Source organism: Lates calcarifer, linkage group LG2 (genome assembly GCF_001640805.2).
Source record: "Lates calcarifer isolate ASB-BC8 linkage group LG2, TLL_Latcal_v3, whole genome shotgun sequence".
In the NCBI taxonomy this organism is placed as follows: Eukaryota; Metazoa; Chordata; class Actinopteri; family Centropomidae; genus Lates; species Lates calcarifer.
Window position 1 is genome coordinate 2,763,739 of NC_066834.1, and position 26,750 is coordinate 2,790,488.

Genomic DNA, 26,750 nt, shown 5'->3' on the forward strand with positions numbered 1-26,750 from the left:
ATGTCTTAATACCATTCAAGAACAGTCAACCGAGTTTCAAGTTTTTTCCTACATAAATGATGTAGGTGATTGCCTCACATCAATTTTAGACGGGCAGCTAGGAGGTCACCTGGTAATTGTAGAATGGAAATGCCAAACAGCTGCTGCAAACTATTGTTGAAATCTTGCAGTTAAACTTTTAATCACATCATAATATGATGTAAAAAAGTAAAATATAATGTATAGTAATTTTGTTTATGTCTGCATTGTTGTGCATGTGTGTGTCTGTGGGTGTGTATAATTATCCAGACATGCAAGGTGACTCAACAAAGAGCAAGGGCAGATGTGGGAGATAAAGAGAAAGCAAGTTAGGAGAAAAGACAGTGGGAAGGAGAGAGAGGATGGTGAAAGACTTGAGGGAAAGGAAGATAAATAATGACCTAGAAGTGGTTTTAAAATGAAAATGCACACATTCAATCTTTCAAAGCTTGAAATGCCTCACAAATCTTACTGTTGGCTAAAGGAGAGGCTCAGCAAACTTATTATACTCTCAGTAGCTAGATCACAAACACTTTACATTATTATAGTCCATTTTTCAAAGTATATTGTTTTTTCTGAATGGATATTCTACCATTTTTAATTAGCAATTTTGGTCGACGAAATATGTAATGAGATAATCAAGCCTGGATCACAAACAATAAACAAATATTGTGAAATGGAAAATGTTGATTTTGTTGCTCAGTACCATTATGTATTGGCCATTAGAGCTTCTCATCACTGTTTGATTGTACCAACACCTGTTCTGCAGATCAGTCCACACAGTCATCTGCATTACAGCACCAACTCAACATAACCGACTTACAGCAGTGTTTTTTAAATTTCGTTCTATAAATACAAAGCTTCTTTTTGGCAGCAGGCTGGAGAATAAATGCACTGCCACCTTTACCAATATTTACCTGAAACACAACTTTTAACATTTGCTTTTTTCCTCTTATCTTGACTGTGGGATGAACATTGTTTTTCCACCTACAGACTGCTGTCCATCTAGTCTTAAAGTTAATCTACCAAACCACTGAATATGGGTACACTGCACCTACATTTCTATCCACAGCAGATGTAACAGAGCTTCTACAGCACACTGCCTCAGATTTTCTCCCTGTCAGTTAACGTACAGTATGCTGTGAGCCAACCCAGGCAACGTCTCAAGTGTCTGTGTGTGTTGAAAACCAAAATATATATTAAGCAAATATGAACATTAAAGTCAAGTGAATCAAAGCTTTGATCCAGTGAATCTGGATGGATGATGTAACAAGTTGTAACTTGTTTTGGGGTGTAGTGGACATAGGAAAGAGAATTACTGATGGCTGAAACACTGACTCTTATATTGAACTGAATCTGCACCAACTTAAAAGACGCCGTTTTCCTGCTTTTTGTTTTAAAGTCCACAGGTATTTACATATTTGTGGTGGTGTGTTTAGCTTGTTGGAAGTCTTGAACACCTGCATAACCCTGCAGCACGGATGCATACTGTATTTTATTCATCCACCAGCTGTGGGTAAAATGCAGTGCGACTAAAGGAAAAGACAACAACCACCAGCTTATTTTGCCTCTTTACCTTTTGCCCGTCTCTCGGTTTATCCTCTAGAGTGTCTCTATATCCAGTCTTCTCCTTTTCTACCATATTATCCAGGGCACACACCTCCGTCGCTCTCACACAAGCCCATGCACACACATCCACAGACACAGTTTCCCTGTCACACTCATTCTTTCTGTTTAGCTATTTTTTTCTCTTTGTATCTCTGCCTCTGAGTGTCTGATTTGTGCTCCTGTGATCCATGCAGCATGCCATTGTTTCATGATTCTCGGCCCCAGTGCCACAGCAATCTAGGACAACATCACAAGGATCAGACACTGCAAACACTGTGGCATACATAGATAGTGAGACACAAAGAGACAGACAGAGAGAGGGAGGAAACTGATGAATAGGGAGATTGCAAAATGTAATGTTTTGCTGACATAGTTTTAAGAAGATACTGTAAGCTACTAATGTATCGGAGTTACAATATGTTTTCTATCAGGGAAATTGAGCATTTTAGACCCAACATGGCCTCCTTTCCTCAGGTGTACCTTTAAACCTGACAGTACCATGAAAATTCAGGGTTTTGTTTTGTATCCCCAGCTCATCCAACTTGGGAAAAGCCCATGTGGTCTCTTGATGGTTCCTCTAAATTATTCAAAGCATTTATTTATAAATAAACACTGTCTGGCCCTGTACCCAGCTGTCTAGTTTTCCTCTCCTGTAACTCTCTAACCTCAGGCAACCAATCAGTCCAACCAAGTGAACAACCAAAAAAACACCTCCTCAACCAGTCCTAGAACGTCTCTTTTCATGTCCTCTTCACTGTACCTCTCCATAAATCTGACTCTTCGTGCCTCTCTCTTTTTTCCCCAATAATTCTCTCACACATCTTTTAGCCATGCTGGTAGCATTGCTCTGCCGATGACAATGGCAGTCGGTTGGTCAGTCTGTAAATCTACCCACCACTTCTGGATGGAGATGAAGAACCCTACTGATTTTGGTGAGCTCTTAAGGTTTCCCTCTTAAAATTGCAGGGCATTTTTCAATATTTTTGTCAATTTCTCAGGAAATTATGTTTGGATGATGAAAAATCTGCCATATTTATGGTGCTAAGAACTATGAGTTTGTGCAATTTGCTGGTAAGAGGTACACAGACACGTAGGATTCGTTGGCCTTGGCGGAGGCATGCGCTCTATCAAGTATCATTCTAGTCTTTATTAGAAATTACACTGCATTATAAAAATCTATTTCTTCTTTTCAATCAGTTGAGTCACTGTTTAGATGGTAAAATGTGATGTCCAAGGTGATGTCCTCATATTGCTCATTTTGTCTAAACAGCAGTGCAAGGATATCCAATTTACAATTACATAAAAGAGAGAAAAGCAGCAAATCCTCAGTTTTGAGAAGCTGGACCTAGAGAATATTTGGCATTTTTAGCCACATCAGTGACAATTCTCTCGGGATGGTAATGTTGGTCTATTGGTCGGTCCACTTTTGGTCCATTTTGAGCAAATTTTAGCACGTTAACATGCTCAAAGCCCCACTGCGCCAATGTGCAGCCTTAAAAAGCCACTAGCATGGCTGTAGACTCTTGTTTCTCTTTTGGTGCTCAAATTAATTTCAAGAATGTAAACTCGCCAAAAGAACACTTCAGTATTTATCGCACATATACCCTAGCATAAAGTAGTGCTGTAGTAATCCTATTGTCAAGCCAGGCTGAGTCAGATTCATTTTAAATCCTGGTTAGGAGTGGGTCATAAACACATGTTGATTCAGATCTCTAACGCACTGTTATCCTGTCACACTGTGTCTGTCAGTTAGTATGAATGCATGACTGCATAACTAATGCATATTTAATGTCTCAGCTGGCCCAGCCTTTTCCCTATATTTTCACACTGTGAATACAGATATATTAACTCCCTATGTTCCTTCAAATCACATCTGCCTTGTCTTCTCTCTTTTCTCCAAAACCCTCAATAGAGCGCCATTGTTGCTCTCCATCCTCCTCCTTTCCCTCCCTCTCTGTTCGCAGCCGCTCTCCATCACTATAATTTAAGCATTTAAATCGTATGATGGATTTAGACACATGGGAGAAAATAAAAAACAATCCATTAAAAGCAGAGAGAAGGAAATTGAAGGAGAAAGGCGAAGAAGTGACAGTGGAGCAGGAGAACATCAGCTTGACATTGATACAAAAACTGATGCACATGTTGTCACACATCATTGCAAACACAGTCACACACATATGCATGAGCAAACACCCTCGTTTACAAAGAGATGGGACCCTCCATTATGCTAACCTGTAAACACACACACACACACACAATCATATTTCTCCATCTCATTCCCCTGGGGAGAGGACATTGTATAGATAGCTGATAACAAGAGTATGGAAATTACAATCAGCGGCAGTGTGCAGGTGGTAGGCGTTTAGTTGTAATGGAAAAAAATGGGTGGATGTGTGGGTCATGCCAGGCTTTTAAAAGCACTTTATATTCTACGTGCATTTATACTTAAAATTTTATATATAACCTTTCTGTCTCTTCTGTGTATCCTCAAGCACAAATCCACTGAATCCTGACTGGCCATGCAAACAACAGACAAAAAGAGCTATCCTCCTAGAGTGAGCAGACTACTGATGAGTGAGAGGAGGAGAGAATACATATTTGTAGTCAATAGTAACAGGGAATACACAGGTACTCCAAAAATAAAACATACATCAAAGGGAAAATGTAATGTGCTGTACAACCAGGTGGAGGAAATGTACAATAAAGCTAAAGAGACAGATGGGAGACGTACATTTCAATGTAACCTGCTCAGAATTTTCTTAAAATAATTTACTGCCTCTGCAACAGCCTGTCCAGTCTGTTCTTCAGGAGCGAGGCTGAGTCACGTCCATGCCCTCAGTGCCTCAGGAGAGGAAGGCTGCTGCACATCCTCAGCTGCTGCTCAACGGCCCTGAGACCGACACAGCGGCCGCACAGTGACCAAGTGCTGAAGGCTGTAGCAGACATCGTCCTCGAGGGCTCGAGCCAAAGATAAGCCACCTCATCCAGCAACGAACACCACTGCTTTCATCAGTGGGGTAGAAACAAAAGTCGGGATCGGCAGGGCTCGGGGCGGAGTTAAACTGGCCGCTGAAGGTTGTTGAGGGAAGTAGCTCAAATTCTCAGACACTACAGAGCGTGAATTGTCAGGTCAGACTCTGTGCTTCTGTGTGAAACAGCAGAGAAGGGAGGTTTTTGCATTATTCAGCCACTTTAGCTGATTGTCTCATGGCACAATGGGTCAGAGAGGGCAAACAGGGGGGAAAGGGCAAAATGTTAGCTTCACTAGAGCTAAATCAATTAATTTATTGATCAACGGTCAATCAGCAGTGACAATTTTCATAATTGATTTACCATTTAAGTCGTTTATCAAACAAGACAATCTACTGTTAACAACTCTATGAGGCTGTGAGCACAGGATTAGTGTTAGCATGCTAACACTTGCGAGCCATGCCACTTCCTTGGCTAAAAATGCCAAATATATTCTGGTTCCAGCTGCTAAAATATGAAAATCTGCTGCTTCTCTCTATTTTAACTTCATTGTGAATAAGTATCTTTGAGTTTTATACTGTTGTTTGGACAAAAAGTCAATACTTGATAATAAAAAAATCAATGGTTGCAGTCCTAAACCTCACAAATATACTGTATAATATATGCTGTATTAATATCAGAAAACACTGACTGAGAATTTATTGATTGAGGCAGCTCGAAACCAGATCAAACAGCAAACTATGGAGAGAGATTTAGGTGGATGATATGACTCTCAATAATCTCACACTGCACAGCTAATCAAGCATGTTTCTGCAACTACATGGCCCATATTTCACCCTGGATTTAACAGAAACCGATTCTGGTGAATAATGTAAGAGGAATTTAAAACTGTTCCCAGAACAGCTACCTTGAAGAAGCAGAGACTTTTGGCAGTCCAGCGAGTGGTAACGTTTACCCAGTCAGGTGCAAGAAAGGTTAATGTTGGCGTTCTATCCGAGGAGAATACCTGTCAGTCATTTATCGATACACTCTAACTGAAAGTACACCTTTTAAAAGCAAATACCTACCGACTCTCTTAATGACTGAAGGTTTGCTAGAAAAGTAGAACATGGGAATTTGTTGGGAAAGTGCCAGAACCAGCAGCGTGGTCAGTGTGTGTCCATCACTGTGGGTGGCAGCAGGTATACACACCGGCTCTCTGATGCCTGTTCTATCCCCGGATGATGCTGAGGTTAGGATATCTGACGTGCATTACACAAAGTAAAACCTAATTAACTGTGAACTAAACATTTGTACTATATTTAATAGTCCCTGAGAGCTTCTTTGCATTAGCTTATTTAATTATATTGCCTCTCCACTACCTGTAATGAATAATTTACCAGTCCAACATAAATGTTTTTGCTGGGAACTGGAATCCAAAACTGGATCAAATGAAAGTGCAGGATACCACACAGGCATCAGTGTGCTGTTGGCATTCAAATGCCTTACCAAGACATCTGAAATAATACAATAATGAAAAACTGGAGGGTGGATGGGGAGAGTCAGTGGAAGAGGTTGAGGGCTGGTACAGTAACAGAGAACTGAAAAGAGGAGGAAGCAGAACAAAAGAGCAGAGAGGAAATGAGGGCTGTGGGTGTGACAGTGACAGCAATGCAGCCTTTGAGATCACTGACGCTCCCTCATCAAGACTTTTACAAGTCCAAGACGGTGTTTGTATGTGGCTGCGCATGTACATGATGACACTATTTGCCGTCAGTCCTGTATTGGCAGGAAGATCCTGTCTGTGCGTAGCTCTGTCTCACCATCTGTTCCTGGCTAGACTGCTGATATCTGTTCTTATAATATCCTGTTCGCCTCTCTCAGTCTAGGTGGGGTGCACACATCTTGTATCTGGATTATTTCCTATTCTTTGTCATCCATCCATCCAACCATCCATCCATCACTCTGGCTGGCCAAACATCCAGCAAGCCATCAATCTCCCACTTAAACAATTAATTTTTGTGTCCTGTTCAATAGTACAAGGAGAGCCAAGATGCACTGTTACTCTTGATGCTCCCTCTGTCAAGCCTCCATTCTGGGCAGGAGAACAAACCACAAATAGCCCTCAGCCTTACTCATCCTGAGAGCCTTTCAGTCACATAAGACCACTGTGGGTAGAGACAGGAGTCCCATAAAAAAAACATTTAAAAAAACCCTGTCTGTCCTGTGCTACGTAGCCACCAAAATAAAGTAATTACCACTTAAAGTTTGTTGTTTTTGATCCATTTGTAGCTTAGAAAGCAACATAAAATGTTAATCAAGGGACCTGTAAGAAGTAAGCCCTTATCCAAGAAGCCTCACTGTTTAATCAGCTGTTAGAAAAGCATGATGTCTACAGTACTCCAAGGAGCGATTGGCAGCGTTCGCGAGTCACGTCTTTGTTGACTCCTACTGACTGGGGCATCTGTTCTGAGCTGGGGTGGAAGATCTAGAGGTCATAACCTACACCTCTGCATACATCAAGGCAGTCTGCGCAGAAGGGACTGTCCTCCCAAGAGGAACAATGGCATCAGTTGTTTTATTAAGTGCCCCAAAACAATATGCTTACGCTCAAGTGACAAAGCCCTCTGGCAGCCACTCTAATTATGACAGGGACATTGTTGTAGAGAGATAGAGTTTATATAGGGAGGTGTAATGGTTGGATGAAGAAAACAGTGGCTGTTTATTTCACATCTCCAACCCAAGTGTTTATTATTGACAAATGAGGATGAAGGTCTTTTAGCCTTAGTCAAGTAATCATTTTAACATGATCCTCTACTAAACCTAACCAAGTCCTTTTTGTGCCTAACCCTTATCAAACCTTAACTACAGACATAATAAAACAACATGATTCTCCATTAATACCTTGGAGGAGAGACTCTACCAGTGTGTGTGAAGTCATTATCCTTATTTATATGATTCATTGCCTAGAGACTACAAAGACATGTAAAAGACACAGAGCTCTTGCAGTGAGATCAGGGAAGCAGCAGAGTGGCCATTCGGATCAGGTATGAACCTTTTTGCTTTTAGACGTGTTCGCAGACTGAAGCCTTGTGAAGCTCATGGCTGACCAGTGAAAAGAAATAGATGGTAAACACCTCTGACACTCGATGGTCAACACCTTCCTTTGGAGAGTTAGCAGAGAGTATGAGCAGTATCTTAGTGGATTTATACAGAACATCGACTGTTATTTAGTTAAGCCAGAAAAAATGTCAAGATTCAACGCTTTACTGTTGTTTGTGTCAAACTCTGGAATCAATACTCAAATAAATCGATATGAAGAAACACATCAGTTCTATGTACATAGGCATCCCTCTGTCTTACTATTGGGACATCAGACTGCAGGAATTTATACTTAGTTGCACAAACTCATAAAATATACTTAAATGTACTGTTATTGTTGTCAGCATTTTACCAAATAGGAAAAGCTTGGAAAGCATCTTTCTCCAAATCCGTAAACATAAATCAGTATCAAAAAAGGGCACATCCAGCTCCTAGTTTCTCCCTCTCTTTCCTCTGTCTTTCTCCTCTTAATTATTCCTGTGTACCCTGTGCAGAGACCGGTATTGCTCCAGTGAGTTCACCATATAAAAGGCATAGTGTATGCCTCTTTCTCTCTTTTGCCTCCTCCTCAAGAGTACTCATAACTCAGAGGCATAACGTAGATATTCTCTCAAAATCTACACTGCCTCTCTCTTCCTCTCTGCCTCTGTCTCCAATTATCTATTTCTGTATTTCTCCACCAGCCCCCTATATCTGCCAGTAACATTTTCAACCCACACTGCTGGTACAGTGGTAGGCTACTTTTCTTGATGCAACCTCATCCAGATTCCAAAATCTGCTCCGCCATCTCCGGCCGTCTGTTTTTCCTTACGCGCTGCTACTTATCAATAATTGCAAAGCACAAAAGTAAAACCCAGACAAGACGGCAAACAGGGTCAAGTGAGAGGAAAGACAGGAGCAAGGCGAATGCAGAGAACAATTAGGAAGCTGTCTTTATCACGGACATGCTGCTGTAACAGAGTTATGTAAGGGCTTGTGTCTAACCACACACTAAATCTAATATACACGCAAACACAATACATACACTACATCTCACGATGCGGCTCCCAAAACAGGTTTAGGATATGGATGTAAACAAATGCAAATACTTTTTTTTTAGGATATGAACAAATAATGTAATCTCAGGAGATATGAACAGCATTTAAATTTCTGCAGTAACATTCAATACCTCCACACAACAGTAAACAGAGACTGACAAGCTGAAGTAGCGACCCCTTAAAAGTGCTTCCAATGTGGCCAGGAGAGCTTTTCAGACTGTTGTCAATAGCTTTTTATTTCCACTGACACTTTAAAATAACTTTATTTCATGCACATTCTCCTCTTTTCACTTAGGAGATATGACCCACAACAAGAAATGAACAGTGGACACATGTGTTGTCTCTCTGACCTCCTCACTACACTGACCTCTCTTTACATATCGTCATATTATTTCAGCCTCTAGAGGGCTTCGTCTCCTCAGCGTAAACATATGTCATTTTTTGGGCACTTGCTGAGACAACTGGTGGTTTGGGAAAATGGTCTCAATGCGACGCAATGAGCTACAAAGGGCTCTTCTCTTTAGTCAGTATCTTTGTCATTTCTTATCACGAACACTTCAGACAAACTTTACATTCACCTGGGTCTCCTCTGATGACACTCATAAGAAAGATCCTGCCGAACGACCCGCTGTTCCACCTCCTGTTCTTTTTCCACAGACACATCTTGCCATTTATATATTTTTTCCCCCATCAATTCAAATCATACACCATGAGAGAACTCAGGGTGACAGTTTTCTGAAACACTGAAGACTTCACCACACACAAATCCATCTCTGTCCCTCCCTGTGACACACTGTGTCTTTTTATTGGGCCCCCTCCTGTCTGACTTTTCTATTCAGCCATCATTTTGATGTGATCTTCTATCACACTTCTCTTTGGTTGTAAATATGTGTGCAGCTAAGTAGAACAGAGCCATATTTCCCCCTTCATGGCCTCGCCGTCTGGTCCCTTGAGTCTGTAAATCTAAGTGGCTTGCTTCCCAAAATTGTGAGTTAAACAGGGAATAAAAATACCTTTGTTTCAGACACTATTAATTACAGCTCTGTCTCTCTCTTCTCTCCTGCAGTTTGTCTCAAACCACTAATAAGATTCCAGCCCATTAGTTTTGAACCATAATATTAATTAAACGTTTCGCTACGAATGTGAATGCTACTAGTATTAAGCGATTACTTCTGACTGTTCATGAGCTGGATAATAATGATTCTCTTTTGCACCTTGCATTGAGGCTGACTTGACACCTGACATTTACACCTAGCCTGTTCTGGAGAGATCACAACAACACTGCAGAAAGACCTCAACACACAAACTACAGAATACTACAACACTATGAAATGTGTCTCTGAATATGCTCCACAGTGCAGTCATTCCTCTCCTGGAGATACAACTGGCTGTGCTCTTCTACAGAAACACACATAAACATCCTGTTGATCCTATTCTTACAGCATAAACTGGGACAGCCTGATCAATATTTGTGAAAATGAGCAATTCAGAAACCACAGTAGTAGTTACACTGTATTATGGAATCAAAATTTAAACTTATACACTGACATCAACACAAATGAGGCAGAGAATACTTACGCTGAAAGTAAATCTGTTGTAGTATTGAGACTTCTGCAATAAATAATTACACCCTGAGAAGCTGCCAGCTGTTAAGATTAACTTTCTTTTTACAGTTCATTATGTGGCAGCCCCAGATATTGTATCCTGATGACATTAAAGGCTCAAGTCTCAGTTCAGTAGTTTTAATAATATTATACTCTATTAGCCGTAAAATAAATCAAATTGTTGGAAAATTTACCAAAAAAAGCTAAATCCAAGCACAAATAAACTGAAACTAAATTCTGCCATTAACTGAACACGTTTAAAAAATCCATCCATGGAAGAAGTATTTAAGTCCTTTACTCTGGTAAAAGTGGTGATAATTCAATGTAAAAGTACTCCATTACAAGTAAAAGTCCTGTATCGAAAATCTGTTTCAAGTAAAAGTAAGTATCATTAACAAAATGTATCAAGAGTAAAAGTGCTTACCATGCAGAAGGAGCCCTGTCTGTGTTTATTTTGTTATACATTATGTTGATTAATTATCACTGCTGATGCATTATTGCATAACCAGCAGTTTAATATTGTACCAGGTCGTAGTGACGCTGATTTAACTTTAGAGCTACAATATTTTATTAATTAAACAGTTCACTGATCGACAGAAAAATGATCATGGATATTAGAAAATTTCCACTATTTCCTGGCAAAGACCAAACGATTAATTTAATAATTATGAAAATAATCATGAGATTAATCAACAATAAAAAATAATCATTAGTTACAGCTCTAGACTGGTGCATCCTGTTGTGACATAATAGTACTAGTTACTGGACTATGTCCCACTAAAATAAGAATATACAAATTCCCCAGCCAGTTGATTTTAATGAACAAACTTGGATTCATTTAAAACAAACACTGTTTCAGAGTAAATGATAACATCCAACTAAACACGGCTCAGACATATTGATTACTTTATATTCTCAGTTTATCACTTCACTTCAGGTAAGTACAGATTGTGAGGGAATTGAAACAGGTGGAAAAAAATCATTTCACCCGCCTGCTGATAAAACCACATTCTCAGGAATGAACAGTCACTTTAGTTTTTAACATAAATTACAAAATGCTTTCGTAAACAAACACTTTGTGCTTTCCTAAAATTAATCTTGAAATAGACAGTCTCTCCAGGAAAATGTGTTAAATGTATTTCTGCATCGTCTAGACTATCCAGGGTAATGCAACATGACAATCAAAGCTGGAGGCTGGGCTATAAATTTTTTGGTAATGAATCGGAGCTATTGATCTGATTCACTTTGACACAGCAGACAGCCTATAAGCATGAAACACCATCTGTTTGACTAGAAAGTTGAAGTAGTAAACAGGCTAGCCTTACAGAGCATTAAAGAACTTCAAGCATCTTTAATACGTCACTTGAAGTAAGTTACACTGTTAGAATCTCTTGTAAGAGTTTCAGATTAACAGATTATGGTAATGTCTTTAAATTATTTTGGTGTGTTTTGTTTGTAATTTGTGAAATATCAGCATCAGCACTTGTAGTTGTAACTATGGACTTTTTATACCTATTCTGTATATTCATCATACTGAGTGTATTCTACTTTATGGGAGTGCTATATTTTTAATTGCCCCACTGGGGATGAATGTAGTTGCTGAATTGAAATGAACAGAACTGAAGCATCATTTCATGAAAAACTGTTTTCTGGAATTTCTATTCTTATGATCACTCTTAGTATCATCTGTAGTAGACTCACTGTCCACACCTATTTGATTTATTCTGTTTTCACTGTAATGGATTATCAAAAAGTTCTTTTCAGCAGCATATAGAAAACTTTTACGCCAGTATTTCCAGCACATAAGGTGCTGTGTTTCATTACGGTTGGGTTCTGCTGTTGCATTTCACCTTTTCACCACTGCCTTTTGACATGCACAACCCTCACACATTTCTTCTCACTTCCAGATGCACAGACACACACAAACACACACACACCCCTGTCATGTAATCATGAAATCACTTCTAGTTGCAGATGGTGACTCATCTTTTGTCCCCGGTGAAACCGTATCTGGCAATGAGGTCGTAAGACATTTTAGATGAGGGACGATGCAGTGTGCCACTGTGCAGGGCAGCACTCACCACATGGGGAACTCCTCACTAAACAGCATGCTTTACAGCTGGTAAAAACAAAGATATTAGCCGCCCATAAAGCTCGACAGTTGCACATAAAAATTGAAATGTTGCTGAATTTTCTCACATCATTATCAGCATGCTGCTCAGATGTGAGAAAAGGAGAGTTTATAGAGACATTTCTAACACTTACAGTGTGGTATAATGTTCTTACTATTTCAACTTTAAAAGAATTCATTCTGGCCAGAATTGCACTGATGATATTTCCCTTATTTTACATTTGCATTACAATTAGGGAGTTTTTGAACATTACATGCAATAGACTGGTGAATCTAATCCAAGTCTACAGGTCAGACGGTGCAGACGATGGTCTACTGTACACACTGCATGTCAGTCATTAAAATGGTGCTTAACTTACACCATGTGGGTGTGGTGGACACATGACAAGTGCTACTGCTGTTTATTTAATAATGTTTACTAAGACACTGGCTGCGTCATGTCGACAGACATTCAGAGGCAAATCTCCTTCAGCATCAGGTGTTAGTCAGTGACCTCGACCTCGGTTCAAAGATTGAGAGTAAAAATACCCTGCATGGCGCGGGTGGAAGCATCAAAAGCCATTTACTCCATCGTTACTTATCCTGATGGAGGGGTTCGTGTCATTACACACCGTCTGCTCTCTAATTCTCCCCTCCGACCACAACGGAGGACACACATCCGTGGCGACTCAATTATACCGACAACAATACAAACACGCGCACTTCGTTCAGCGACACAAACCCGACAGGCTGCTAATCAATATGACCGACAATGGATGACCTTGTGCGTTTATGCTCAAGTCACCTCGTGCGAAAATGACCGCGGATGCAGAGCATCCATCCACAGTGGATCCAAATAGAGTACAACAAGTGCTCAAGTGGCTGTGTCACAGACAGTCACTACATTGCCACCTTGGGTGTACGCATGCAACATCCCTCCTTGCTGCCATCCGAGGCTTTTCAGTGCGTTTTGGCGAGAGGCAGACAAGCAATAACAGAAGCATCACAGCAGTTACCACCGGCTTGTTGGAATGACCCCCAGCATCATTACTTGACATCAACATGACACACTCAAGGGCATCTGCCAACCAACGCGAGAGCTTTGAACTACAGAGTGGCTGGGTTAAAAATGATCTGCCGATGGCCGCTGAAATCTTTTGCTCACCTTTGCTGTTATCTTCTTCTCTGTTGAGATGCATGACTCTTCTTACAGTGTACTCATTTAGGCTGTCTTCTTCTTGTAGCAAAGCTGTGCTCTTTTCCCCAAGAGTTCTCAGGATAAACTCTTATTCCAATCTTTTGGATTTGTGGTCCAATTTGCCCGCTTTATTGTCTTGTTCGGCTGGCACGCATGGACGCGCCTGCACTTGTGCGTCCTCCTCCTCTTGTTGTGCTGGAGCAGGTAGTCTAGGTGATGTTGGGAGTCTGCATGTATTTTGGCTCTCTCACTTTCTCCCTCAGTCTCTCTCTTCTTTTTTTCCTCTCTCTCTCTGAGCCCAGAGTCGCTCAAAGGGATGGTCGCAGCAAAGGTTTTTAGGGAGGAGACGGCAGGCAGACGGGCGGGGTGACGTGAAGTAAGTCGGTAGGAGGTCGTCTACTCATAGCTGAGGCGAGGAATCCGTGCGCCCTCAGTGCTGTTGACCATTTCATCAGAGGTTCCCGTCTCCAGCAATCACAACACACCGACACATTTTGCGCACAGTTGCACTTCGAAACTACACACTGATGTGCAGCTCATGACAAATATAAACAGAAATAAATCTGAATATTCATATGCATAATTCGTATTGTTGCATAGGCCATTATCGCGCATATTAACAATAAAAACGCGATGACATGCGGCATTCAGGCTCATTGGAGCCACCCTATTTCATAATAATGGTTATTAGCTATGACAGACAGCCGACTCCAATAATCAATATACAGTATGGTATAGAAGTCTGGTGCAGCTCTGTGGGATGAAAGAGCGCAGCTGAAAACAGGAGAATTACTGATAATGTGACCATTAATGACATGAATTCATGTTTGTCTCAATCAGCCCTGATCATCAATCACGCTTATCCCGGGGATTTCACTGTGGAATCAATAATCAATGGGATTCATGTGAGAATCTTCTTTACGCACAAGTTGCAGCCTTCCACGTCTTTATCTCTCGCTCACGTGCTGAGCTCCTGTCGAGCTGTTCATTAGTGTCAGTGTCACGCGCAGTCTGTGTGCTTTCATTATGATCACCCATGCCATTACAGCCGATAGGCCTATACAGTCGATAGAGGCACATTTACTCACCATTCACGTTCGCCCGGAGCCACGCGTGCACCACGGCTCACTGGCGGTCTCTAGTGTTCCACATCAGTCAGTGGCAGTCACCTGGATGCTGATCCCTCAGTCCATTATTACAGGCTGTTAGAATAAAACACACCAGGATCAACGTCGGTGGTAATTTCAGTACTTGAGATGGGTGCTTAATCTGTAATATTAAAATGTTACTTGACAACAACCTTCGACAAACAACTTACAGGATGCATTTAGTGTCTCACTGGCATTGAAAGAGAAGTGGCATAATGTAACACTATCGTGACAAAACATAAGCTCATTATGATCAGCTGATGATCAGATGATTGTAAAATCTTTATTTATCACATCTATTTATTCTAAATGATATCTACTGCATGTCTGGATCCATGTTCTATTTTTTTTCCCCATTGCAAAGTTATTTTGAGTTTTCACTTGTCAGAATTGAGAGTCTGAGAATAGAAGGTGTCATGTGTGATACAGATCGTAAACTGCTTTGAGATAAATAAAACTGACTTGATTTGATCTATCTATTGTCCACAAATTACACTGTAAATGACACATTTTAAATAACACAAAGCTTAAACGCACCTATTTTTAGATGGTAAAAGTCCATAGAAACGTGCTTTGTGTATCTCTGACACAGCAACCGTCAACTTTGAACTGACAAACAGTAAAAGGTGATTTCTGGGAAAGATTTTCAATTTGCCTCATCTCTATCTTGGCTTACACTACTTTGTCACTTCAGTGCTCTGCTGTGTTGAGTCTCAGTTTAACATTTGTTCCTTTGTTCTAACACTCAGATTTCTGTCTGACACCTCTCTCGTGATAGCACCCCTGACATCTTGTGTGATTTTTGTGCATCTCTGTAGAGCAGTCAGTCTTCTGGTACAGCCTCGTTGGCTCTGCTTTATGGCAACTGAAGAAGCTACTTAATCTATTGCACACACGCCGCATTCATTCCTGAGACATTAGACACAAACAGCTTTTCCTGTTCCAAACTTCTCATTGCATCAGCTCTCTCCCTCACCCTCACACCCTCACTTTTTCTCCCACTATCTTTGTGATGAATATTTATTAGCCTGTCACAGTGTCTTCTCTGAGCTCAAAACAACACATTCATCAGCACTGCTCCAGCCATGCTTTAATCCTCCAGCGGTTTTCAGTGCATTGCGTAATTTTCTTCACAAAGATTTGTTCAGTGTCTGGGATGTTGTTTTATTTGAAACTATAAAAGAGACGTTCATGAGCACTCACAGACTCCAGGTAATTTCAGAGCCATTATATCGCAATCAACGCCATTATTGTTATAAGCATTAAAGCAACACAGCTGAGGTACTGCACAGCAGCTGCGGGAATAATGTGCCCTATTGTTACAGCGTATTTATAGACTCAGATATGCACAGGTCCAATGACACAGCTACAAAACAAACAGGCGGGCCAACAAATAGAGACTTATGGTCTTGGTAATTGCCATTAAAAGTGCCCAAACAATTTTAGCTTCCCTCTTACAGGTGTTTCTTGGGAAGGTTTATTACATCCTCCTCCAGGGTTATCTGCATTTGTTTTTGAACTCTGAGCAGCATGCTCAGTATCTCATACCCTCTTCTTGGAAAGTCAGCGTTTATCCCATCAAACTGCACAGCGTCAGAACTAGAAAGAAGAGTTGGAAGACTTGTCTCACCCAGAACTGCTTCCTTTGTATTCTGTGGACGTCTACTGGCAGAAGTATTGATATCTTGAGATGCTCTAGAGGCCTATGAAATCCCCTCCATTAGAGGAGCAGAAATTTTGGAGATACAAGCTATTGTTGTCCTATCTGATGTCTTGATGCAGATAGTTGCTTATGTTCTGTTTTTCATTGAAATCTGACAATAAAGTATTGTCAAACCAAAGCCTCCCAAAAGAGAAAGCATCTATTTATGTCCATGCTACAGATGAATGGGGAAGAAAAGATCTGACAGTTAACACATTGGTTCACATAGTGCAATGATCGTTGGGTGGTAAAAAGATACTGCCATTATTTTTTAATTAAGTGTAATCAAAATAACAATGGAAGAATATTTCCCTTCTTTTGTTGGTGAGGAAGATGAATGAACTATTTTGGTTCAGTGAAATGCAACCATTTCAGTCACTGATAATTTTAATAAAAACACAGTATTTACCCAAGTACCTCTGGTAATGTGCATACAGAAAATGGAATATGTATAACATATGATTTGAAATATGTCTAACTGGAAAGGAAATTTACACTAATATGAACAGTACTACTGTAGAACTGTGCTTTACAAAAATAATTTACTGAAGTACAAAGTATCTGGAGATATTTTTAAATCTTTAACAGTATTCCAGGTGATTGGATTCACATAAATAGTTTGTGGTCGGAGAAACTGTAGGCTCTCTAATGAACCAACAAATCTATGTGACCTGCAATGAACTTTGGCAAAAAGATAAATTATGCAAATGCAGATGTATTTCAACTACCAAGAGAAAAATGACAGGTAAGAGATAGGTCTCTGATGAAAAGAAAATGACTGTAAAAAGCTCAGAGAGCTGCTACAACATCGCAGCTGCACAAAGAGCAGTTTCAGTGAGGGTGTGATAAGAGGCTTAGAGAGTACAGATAGGTCAGCGTTGTCAATCAAGCTGCAGTTTCAGGGGGTTAGTGAATGGCCGTAACAACGCAATGACATGTTTACTCGGAAACATGCACAAGTGGACGCAAACCACTGGCCCTTCTATACAAGACCAACAGGCACATACAGGATAGTAACACTGTCATCAGTCAGTGAGATGAAATCTGATATGTGGTTGTTCTATAAAAACAATCAAATTATAATTAAGTGATAATTTACAATGGCAAAGGATATAAAACATCAGTCTTGAAGGCAGTTGTTCAAAGAAGTGTACTAGAAGGTGTACAGAACAGCAAGACCACTGCATGTCTGCTTATTCTTCCTCACAGATGATGATTTGTCCTCTGGTTATTTGTAACCCAACAGTTACACATTTAAGATGTTTGTACCAAATTACCAAAATCTTGTCTAGTTTTAGTGTGATCTTATGTTTTAGTTGTCTAATACTTGTAGCTTTTTGGCTAATTATTCCCCCAAGCTATTATTTTTTTCATTTAATTTATCTTTTTTTGGAAGATGTGAAACAGACCAGAGATCACTAGGGGCTAAAGCTCGTCATCATCACACTGAATAACCAACCTCAGTGGTTAGATTTTTAAATGAAAGAATAATATCATTATTAAAGACTGAGGGACATATTTTACAATATACCTAGGATGTAATACTTTGGCCCACACATCATTCAGCTGACAGAGAAACCTTACAGTGTCTGTTTTCATTTACTGTAGTTTACAGAGCCAGTGTCTGATGCATGTATGTACACAGACTGTATTTTCACTGTTTAAAATCATTTTCCCCTATGAGCACTAAAAGGTCCTCATTAAAATAAAATATACAGGATGAGCAAAGTTAATTTGTATATTTAATTTAGTTGGCTTCAAAGTCTGACATCTCTTATTTGATCTAAGGCCAACAGCTCCAGAGGAATTTGAACTTTGCTGTGTAGTGGCCAATGAACAAACTTTTCCTATATTAAGTAAGATCAGCTTTTTTTCTTTTTTTGGGGGGTGTGTGGGGGGGGTGGGTTACCTCATATTACCTGAGGTGACTGATAAATCTGGTCCATCTGTCAAAGTCCAGACTGGCAAGTGAAACAAACACAGTCAAGGCATGTTTATTGATATTACCTGATCTTACCTTCACCTATCTAACAGCTTCATTATGCCTAAATATTCACAGCTTATTTTTTCATTAAATGTTATTGAACCCATTTTGCACAACAGGTGCAACACATACAGAAAACTCTGTTCACTCTGTTAAGTCAAACAGCAAGCGACAAGTGGTGAGTAGGCAAACTCAAGTAACTATAACCTATGTCCTAAAACAAATGAAAAACATATTTTGGCTGTTTGTTCAAGTGTAAGAAACAAAGAAAAACACTGCTTAAAGAAAACCATATTATCTTCTTAGCTCCTTTTGCATGAGAGCTGACTGAATAATTGTATCATTGACTGAGTCAACAAATGTTAGACGTTGTGCTGTACTTCACCCAACAGACAGCAGATGGTAGTAGTGAGCTTATGATGGCTGTAATATTATTGATACTGCAAGGCATCTGCAGCTTAGTGGAGAGGAACAGATTAACTAAATATGTAAACAAAAAGACAACAGCTAAATTATTCTGTTAAAGAGCATGAGAGTGTTAAAAAGTTGTGGTTGACAGTACGAAGTTAAAAATGCAGACTTCTCCTGACAGAACATCAGATTCTCTTCTGTTCTTTATCTTTAACTGCCTGTCATTTGACAACAAGAAAGTCTGTTTAGGTCCTGGTAATGCAGAGATGTGGCAGGAGTGGGAGAAATCTCTCTAATAGAAATCTTGCAGACAACAGCAACAGCAGAAGCAAAACTGCAGCACTGGATCATACAGATCCAGCTTTGACAACAACACATATATTTTTGTATTTTCTTGAAAGGTCATCCATGTTCTGTAATTTAAAAAAAACAACTGCTGAAGAAATATGAAAAGAGCTATTGCAGAATATTAATTTATAAAGGTATAATGACCAACAGAAACAGATTCTTCATGAAATGCAGCAAAAACTCTCTTGCATCTTTCTGTTTACATAAAGCTATCTGTTGTCCCTGCCCTTATCGATACCTGCAGTTGCACAACTAGGGAATGTCCTCAGAGTGTTTGTCTGATATTTCAGAATTTTCCATATTTTAGAAACACCTACAACCCAGCCTTTTTCAGAACAGAATATAAGCAGGAGTCAGCTCTGTAGAGTCATCACTAACAAGATATTCTACAATTTACTAAGACTATTCTCTGCAGGCACTGCAAAGTAAGTGTTATCTAATTTGCCAATAGAACCTGATGAATATAAATGTATCTAACTTTGTGTTTTTTTTAAATAAAAAATTAACTGTTTTTTCCCCTTTAGACATCTATAACCATGAAGTTGTTTGTGGCAGGAGTTGTTCTGATTCTAATTGTGGAAACCAATGCACAATGGTACAAGTTTCCCGTTGAAGCTGCTCAAGGTCAGGGACATGGCCTTTTCAAAATCTTTACAAGAACAATGTGTGTCTCTTATGCAGGACTGTGTGTTTTACATGACATTTAATTCTCTCATTCGTTTTATTAAACTTTGTTTTTGTTCTGCTCAGGAGCTCATGATATGTGGCAAGCCTACAGTGACATGAGGGAAGCCAACTGGAAAAACTCAGACAAATACTTTCATGCCAGAGGGAACTATGATGCTGCCCAGAGAGGAGCAGGGGGCAGATGGGCAGCTGAAGTTATCAGGTGAGGGGCAAAGACTAGGAAAGCAGTATCTGCTTTTCCCTATATTGTGCTCTTATGATCTATACAGTATCTGATCTTGGGCCTCTTGCAACATTTTCTATGATTTAAAACATGACTTGTTTTGATGCATGCTGTGCTAATATTCATTGTGTATTTCTCTATTGCAGTAATACCAGAGAGTGGGTGCAGGAAAAAATGGGCCACGGTGCTGAGGACTCAGAGGCTGATCAGAGAGCAAACCACTGGGGGCGGGAGGGAAATGATCCCAACCATTTCAGGCCGGCAGGACTTCCTGAAAAATACTGAGGATAAAAACCACCGACTTAGAATAACAGTAATGAAAGAATTTTCAAGTGTTGCAGTTATTGTTGTACACAACACAAATTGACAATAAACATTTTGTTTTGTCATCTGACCTCCTGCCTCTTGATCACCAGTGATCATCATGTTCTCAAATAAACTGTCTGATTAAATTAATGTTTTTATTTACATCAGAAAATTTCTGACCCAAGTCCAAACCTGTAACATGATTTGACACTGGACAGTGATAACATAACAAAATCATTCAATATTTGTAACATAAATGGCAATGATAATATGTTTTAAGCAAAACTTTTGACACGAGTGGTTTCACTATGTTGTCAGATGGTTGATGATTGTGAATCATTCATAAAATCAGCTGCTATCCTCCGTTTAGTAATTTCAACTTTTCTTCAGTTAAAAAGCTAACATACTCAAATTAATATTGCTCTTCTATATATTTTAGCATTCTTGACTGTTGGATCATAAGTTACTATTTTTAAAAGGGAGAACCAATTCTCTGTTGGTGAAATAATGTTGCCTTACAAAAGGATTAAGTCGGGTTTTCTGTGGCATTCGTGGATTTAATGTGACAGATTTCAGCTCTGTCCATCTGTGACCTTGATGCTTCATTCAGCTGTGATGTTACGACATGACCACACGGTGGCAGTGCTAGACTCCAACTCACATCTACGACTGAAACGCTTTAGAGGAAATCCTCCTTGTTGTGTGACTTAACTTTTTAAGGTTAGGTTAAAATCATGAAAATAAAAGCTGTTTTTCCCAATCTCCACGTAGGTTGTACAGAAAAGGTCAAGTCTGATCCATTGTGATCCTCTGTGATTGATGCAGTTTATAACAGAGATACTAAATGCAATCACAATTAACCTTCAGAATCAAACAAAATGTCATATTTTTTCTACAGAGTCGCTGTTATGCTGGATTATCTACAAACCTCAGAGTGAACAGTTGTTTCTGGAACTTCTTTCTAAAGAAGAAATAAACCTTGTGAAATTGCTGCTGAATTTTTAAAATGTAATATTTTGGTGCTTTGAGCACGTCAAATGAAATTGCATTCACCTCTATTATATTGGGGTGAACAGATACGTGAATCTCAAAACCTGCTGCATGGATAGCATTAGAAGTGAGAATGTGTATATTTGTGTCATTTTCCTTAAGTGACCCTTTAAAAATTCATGATTTTCATCATTTTACAAAACCTGCTGCTAATTTAAATACATTTAAATACAGACTCGTACAGGTCGTTCACACCTACACAAGCGCTATTCAATCAATAATTCTGGGTTATTAGACTGGGAATTTACACAAAGTGCCCAAATTCAACCTACTAACAGGGGTGATAAAGCTAAAGCTAAGCTAAAGGGTGTCACCAGTTGTACATTAATAGCAATGATGAAGATGTCAATCAAGCACCAAGTCTGTTCACTCCAACACACAGTAGCGTACATAATAGCGTAGAGAGCGGTGAGTGTTTTAAAGTTTGACTTGTAATCATGTTTTAATACATAGACGACTCTGATATAATGTTAGCTAGTTAGCTATTTAGCTAGCCTTAGCTCGGTTTTTTAAATAGGCAATTAACGTAACCTGCTATGCTTGGAAAAAACTACAAGGTTGTTTAAAACACTCACTCTGTTCTGGTGATATCTGCAGAATCCCCAACACTCCTCTAACATCCTCCTTTGGAAGAAAAATATCCCGTCCACAAAACGGTGAAAACAAAGAGACAAAAGACATTTTGAAAACTCGCTTCCCACCCTGCGACTGCTTCCGCATTTTTAAAAAAACAAAGATGGCCGCCCACCGGCTACCTGGATATGAAACTTCGTAACCCGGGAAACGGGTTACAAATCGATTTTATAGTTCAGCGGTCGAGAAATGTTTTCACCCACATACTTGGAGAAGTATTTTGTGATTCAGGTAATGTGGTCAGGGCAGTGGTAAGGGTTTTAACAACCTTCTGAGTTTACGTAACATTGTTTTAGACAAACCTACAGTTACTTGACTGATCCCAATTATGCTAATACATTATAGCTAGTTGCTAGCTAATGGTCAATCTAACGTATGCAGACGCATTTAATGTTTGACGCAGTTAAATCCAAATTAGCTTTTATACGGTGATGTGTTAGTTTACAGTGTCAAATAAGTGCAGGAAAGACATTTGTTGAATTCTTTGCATATTTATTTCCAGTATTTAGTTATATTTGTGTGGTAACGTCTAAGTAACGGATTACTCTTTGTCTAGGTAACGCGCGCTGTTCGGGTGGGGTAGCGGGCGGTGTGTTCACGGACCAGACAACTGCAGTGGGCTCCGTTGAATGTGGTTATACACGTTCCGGGGCGCCGCTGTCAGGCACAGTGCCTCCGTAACGCCACAGCTTCAGTCGGTGAAACACACACTGAGTGATGCTCGACCAGCCAGCACCATCCCTCACAGATCTGAAAAGGAGGTGACTCGATCAGCATATGAAATTCTCCAGGTAAGTCGCAGTTGTGTTATAATATCATAACGGCACCGTTAATCAGCGGTAAACAACCGATGAACCCCGCTCCGTCTAGTGAGGCTGTAAGCGTTTCTCCTCCAAGGCATCCGGAGGAGCGGTGGACGGATGCTTATCGCTCAGCCTGTGGATTTGTCCTCGGCGTCGGTGCTAGCAGCGGGGCGGTGAGCTTTGACCGAAAACATTTCTTGCATTGAAAGCCTGGCGTGTGATTTAAAGGCATTTAACTCTGTTTAAAAGATTGGAGCTGCCTTTGGAAGTCAGTTCACACCTAACGCTACGATCCACGGTGATTCATCCATGCGCAGCCTAGTCTACGCCTAAAATTATCGATTGTAGTTATATTGCCATAGGCCTTTATGTCTCATCAGAAGAGGAAGGTCATTAATTTTTAGGCGTCCTTAATGGTCCAGTTCTTTTCTTCCATCGTTTTATTAAACGGCACCTTAGGCATTTGCAGGCTACTCTGAGTTCTCTTTGTGGAAATGGCTTTTTCAACCCATTTTCTTTTATGTATATCTGATACATCCTATTACCCTTTACTTGTCTAACGTTTGAATTACATATTTAGTTGAAGTCAGAGGATTGAAGTTGAAAACTGTGTAAGGTACACTACACTCCTGCATCTCAGTACGCCACAATATCCTTTGCTTTGCTTAATATACTGGCTTCAAGTTGTTCAGGACCTGAACGCAGTGTAAGGCTCACAGGTATCTGGAGCTTATATTTGGTGGAGGATTTGTGTGCATCCTTTACTGCCTGCCCGTGTACCACTCTGTGCCAGTGCCAGCCACAGGGGAGGGCAGTTGCTGACTAGGCGCTGTGTCTGGCTGACTGTTCATTGTTCAGAGGGAGCAGGGGACAGGCTCACAGGGTCTGGTCTGCATCATACAGTGTTATGTCCTTACCGTCTGTCCTCATCCAGTCATGCAGAATGCTTTTCAATAGCCGTCGTCCACTTGTGATATGATATTCCTTCAGGCTCTCAGGCGTTTTCAGTACAAGTCTTGTTTTTGTTGGTTTCTCTCATAACAGCAGTATTGTCCCTGGAGGTGAAGCGGCCCACAGTGGAATATACAGTGCATGTTAAACTGCATTAACAGTGCTGTAAACCTTATAGGTTAATGCAGTAAGATGTAAATTGTTTATATGTATGTGTATATATAAATTTTACAATCATTGGATTGATGCAACAAAACAGAAAAAAATGACATTTTCATTCCAATAAAATGAAACCAGAAGTAAATATCTGGGTACCAGGTTGCTGATATTAAAAAGACACACCGCAGGCTCTTTATTGAACCTCATGATAAAAACATGAGCAATTCCATCCCATGTAGCCAAAAAAAGCAAGCAAACACTTACCTCTTGCAGTTATTTTAATTGATATACTAACCTGGATAAAGAGGCAAACTGATAAAGCAGAAACATCTGTGTAAAAAGAGGTGAACAGAGTAAACATGCATAAAGGGGCTTGTACAGTGGGGAGTGCAGGACAGGCAGAAAGAGGAGGAGAACAATGGCTGTGGCGCAGCTGCGGAAGAGAGCGATGACCAGGGCTATAGAGGATGAGGGCAGATAGAGGAGAGTAATGTATGGCTATTAGAGAAAGTGAGGGGCCCCAGGAGAGCCATGATAGAAACCTATAAGGCCTTGGAGGATGTACACAGCATGTTGACTTGCTGCTGTGTTGAAAGTGGAGATGCTAAGTTTTCATTGTTTATCCCCCTCCACCTTCTCCTCCCGCTCCTCTCGGTCCGTCCTCACTTTCATATCTCTTTCACTCCCCTGCTTTGTCTCACCATCTCTGTAGCCTGGGACAGTTTTTCTGAGTAGCACCTGCACTGAAGGACAAACACCCTCCCTACAGCCCGCTGGGATCTTATTCATGCTGCAGCCGGAGGATGCTAAATTGGACTTCAGGGGAGGAAACAGAATAGGGCAACAAGCCTCAAGCCTTGCTGCACAAATTATAAAGGATAATGATAACTATTTGGAAATCTGTGATTAAACCATTACCCTATCAAAGCAATTGATCTAAAAACACACTTGTTACTAGGTCTGGACAAATAGCAATATATCTTTAGCATCTTTAATCTTTAGTCTGCCTTATCATTGTGGATGGCAGTGGCAGAGGGAAATCAGTGATTTATTATATAATGTCATGGGGAATATCTTCTTAAAAGCTTTGCTCAGTAAGCTATGGATTTCATATACCAAACATTTACATATTGTGCTCTCTTTATAACATTGGTGTGGGCGGAGGTACAATAACAGACTATTATGCCCTTTGGCAAAAACAAAAGATTCCTCGATAATAAAACCTATAGATAGGGCCACAGGGTGGGTGTTGATTTCCATGTTGCAAAAGTGTCATAAAGGCAACTGAAAAGATGACTTATGATTAGGTTTCAAAAAGATAAGTGGTGCTGCGGCGCTGCTACAGACAATTGTGCTTCTGTAGAATAGCTTTGTGTGAGCAATTAAAGGCAGCAAATTTTCATCTGTGACAGGATTTAGCATGTAGGAGATGAGCTGTAAAGCGCACTGTTGCTGTGTGTTAACTAGCAAACAGAGACGTGGTAAGGGATTAGAGATGAGGGAGGCTAAATGTAATTTACACCTTAGAGCTTCCTGTAGGTTAATCCTGCTGGAAATGAATGTATTTGAGTAAAATGAGTAGTCCTGTTCAAAACAAAGGAACTGACCACTGGCCAAAAAGACTGCATGTCCACCCAAAAACAGAACTTACATTATGCTTTTGGGCTATTGTAAAGCTCTTTACCTTATAAAAGGTCCATAACCATTCCCAGAGACTTAGGAACTATCATTAAACTGCTAGTTTAACCAAAAAAACCCCAAAGATTTTCAGTTACAGTGACAGACATAAGCAGCATTATGAGAAGCTGAAACCATCATGTTTGGCCTTTCTCCCTTGATACATGACTAAAACAATTATTTGATTATCAAACTTGCAAAGTTGGATATTTTGGAGGAAAACAAATACGCTGTCAGTGAGCAATTTCAGTATCAGCACTTTTGCAACTTGCCATGTGTTAATTACCAGCATGTCATCATGATGTTAATGAAAAAACATAATCTGGTTTCGGCTTTACTTCAGAATGTGTTTGTTATTGCAGATTAGTTGCAGTTTCTAGGAGACAGGGTTGACGGTCTATGTACGGAGGAAATCTCAGCATCAAGAGTTAAATGGATGATTTTATCAGGCAACATTTATCTCGCCGCTGGTCCTGTGTGCTGACTGGCTCATATAATTTTTGTATGAGATATTATGTCCAGATTGTTTTTATGTGAATGTAGGGTGCATTGCATTGACTCAGAAAACATCCCTGTGTTCCAGTAAGATCACTGTGGTGTCATGTTGTCCTATGAGTTGTTCCATTATTCACCGTCTGTGGAGGATTTATCTCCAGCTGACATCATCACTACAGTCCCTCTGCTGCTTAGCTTCATAAACAAACACTGAGCTGAACAATATCATAGAAAATAAGCAGAAATTAACCTGATTGTAAGTCATGTTGCCTTTGTTGACTCAGATCTGAGTCCAAATACAGATTGAAAAACAAACAAACATTTTCTCCTATTAAAATATCAGATTTAGAGGATTGATGCAGAGGTATGTGTTCTTTGAGTGCTCTGTAGTTCTGTTTTGCAGTCAGCTGCATCCAGCTTAATTTAGAATAAAACCCAAACAGAAACTTTGTTATGGAGTGGAGTGGAGAAAGAATTTAGAGCTGACAGAAGCATTTCACCTCTACATGTGCTGATTGAAAATATGCTGAACCTTTTATATCCTTTC

General features: G+C 40.0%; 3 protein-coding genes across 6 annotated transcripts in view; 2 read left to right on the forward strand and 1 right to left on the reverse strand.

The window, feature by feature from the left end:
* Positions 1-14,100, reverse strand: part of syt7b (synaptotagmin VIIb) — an 80,590-nt gene extending 66,490 nt beyond the window's left edge. For all 3 annotated transcript variants that reach the window (XM_018686227.2, XM_018686226.2, XM_018686225.2), the window contains exon 1: positions 13,594-14,100. In XM_018686227.2, coding sequence (XP_018541743.1) covers positions 13,594-13,627 — 34 coding nt within the window. In that variant the 5' untranslated portion in view covers positions 13,628-14,100. The remainder of the gene's footprint in view (positions 1-13,593) is intronic.
* A 5,395-nt stretch (positions 14,101-19,495) lies between these two features.
* Positions 19,496-20,523, forward strand: saa (serum amyloid A). The gene is made up of 4 exons (XM_018686230.2): positions 19,496-19,644; positions 19,744-19,843; positions 19,970-20,108; positions 20,276-20,523. Exons 2-4 carry the CDS (start codon positions 19,756-19,758, stop codon positions 20,412-20,414), a joined length of 366 nt encoding a protein of 121 aa, XP_018541746.1. The 5' UTR covers positions 19,496-19,644; positions 19,744-19,755; the 3' UTR covers positions 20,415-20,523.
* Positions 20,524-22,224: 1,701 nt separating this feature from the next.
* The window catches only part of apba2b (amyloid beta (A4) precursor protein-binding, family A, member 2b), a 55,730-nt gene continuing 51,204 nt past the window's right edge, over positions 22,225-26,750 (forward strand). For both annotated transcript variants that reach the window (XM_018686222.2, XM_051073813.1), the window contains exons 1-2: positions 22,225-22,349; positions 22,675-22,909. The gene's annotated coding sequence lies outside the window, so the exon portion shown is untranslated. The remainder of the gene's footprint in view (positions 22,350-22,674; positions 22,910-26,750) is intronic.

Bases quoted from the DNA above. Each gene is read 5' to 3' on its own strand.
- saa (XM_018686230.2), top strand. From the start codon at position 19,756: ATGAAGTTGTTTGTGGCAGGAGTTGTTCTGATTCTAATTGTGGAAACC. The intron at 19,844-19,969 runs GTCAGGGACATG...TGTTCTGCTCAG, and splicing joins TCCCGTTGAAGCTGCTCAAG to GAGCTCATGATATGTGGCAA. The intron at 20,109-20,275 runs GTGAGGGGCAAA...TCTCTATTGCAG, and splicing joins TGGGCAGCTGAAGTTATCAG to TAATACCAGAGAGTGGGTGC.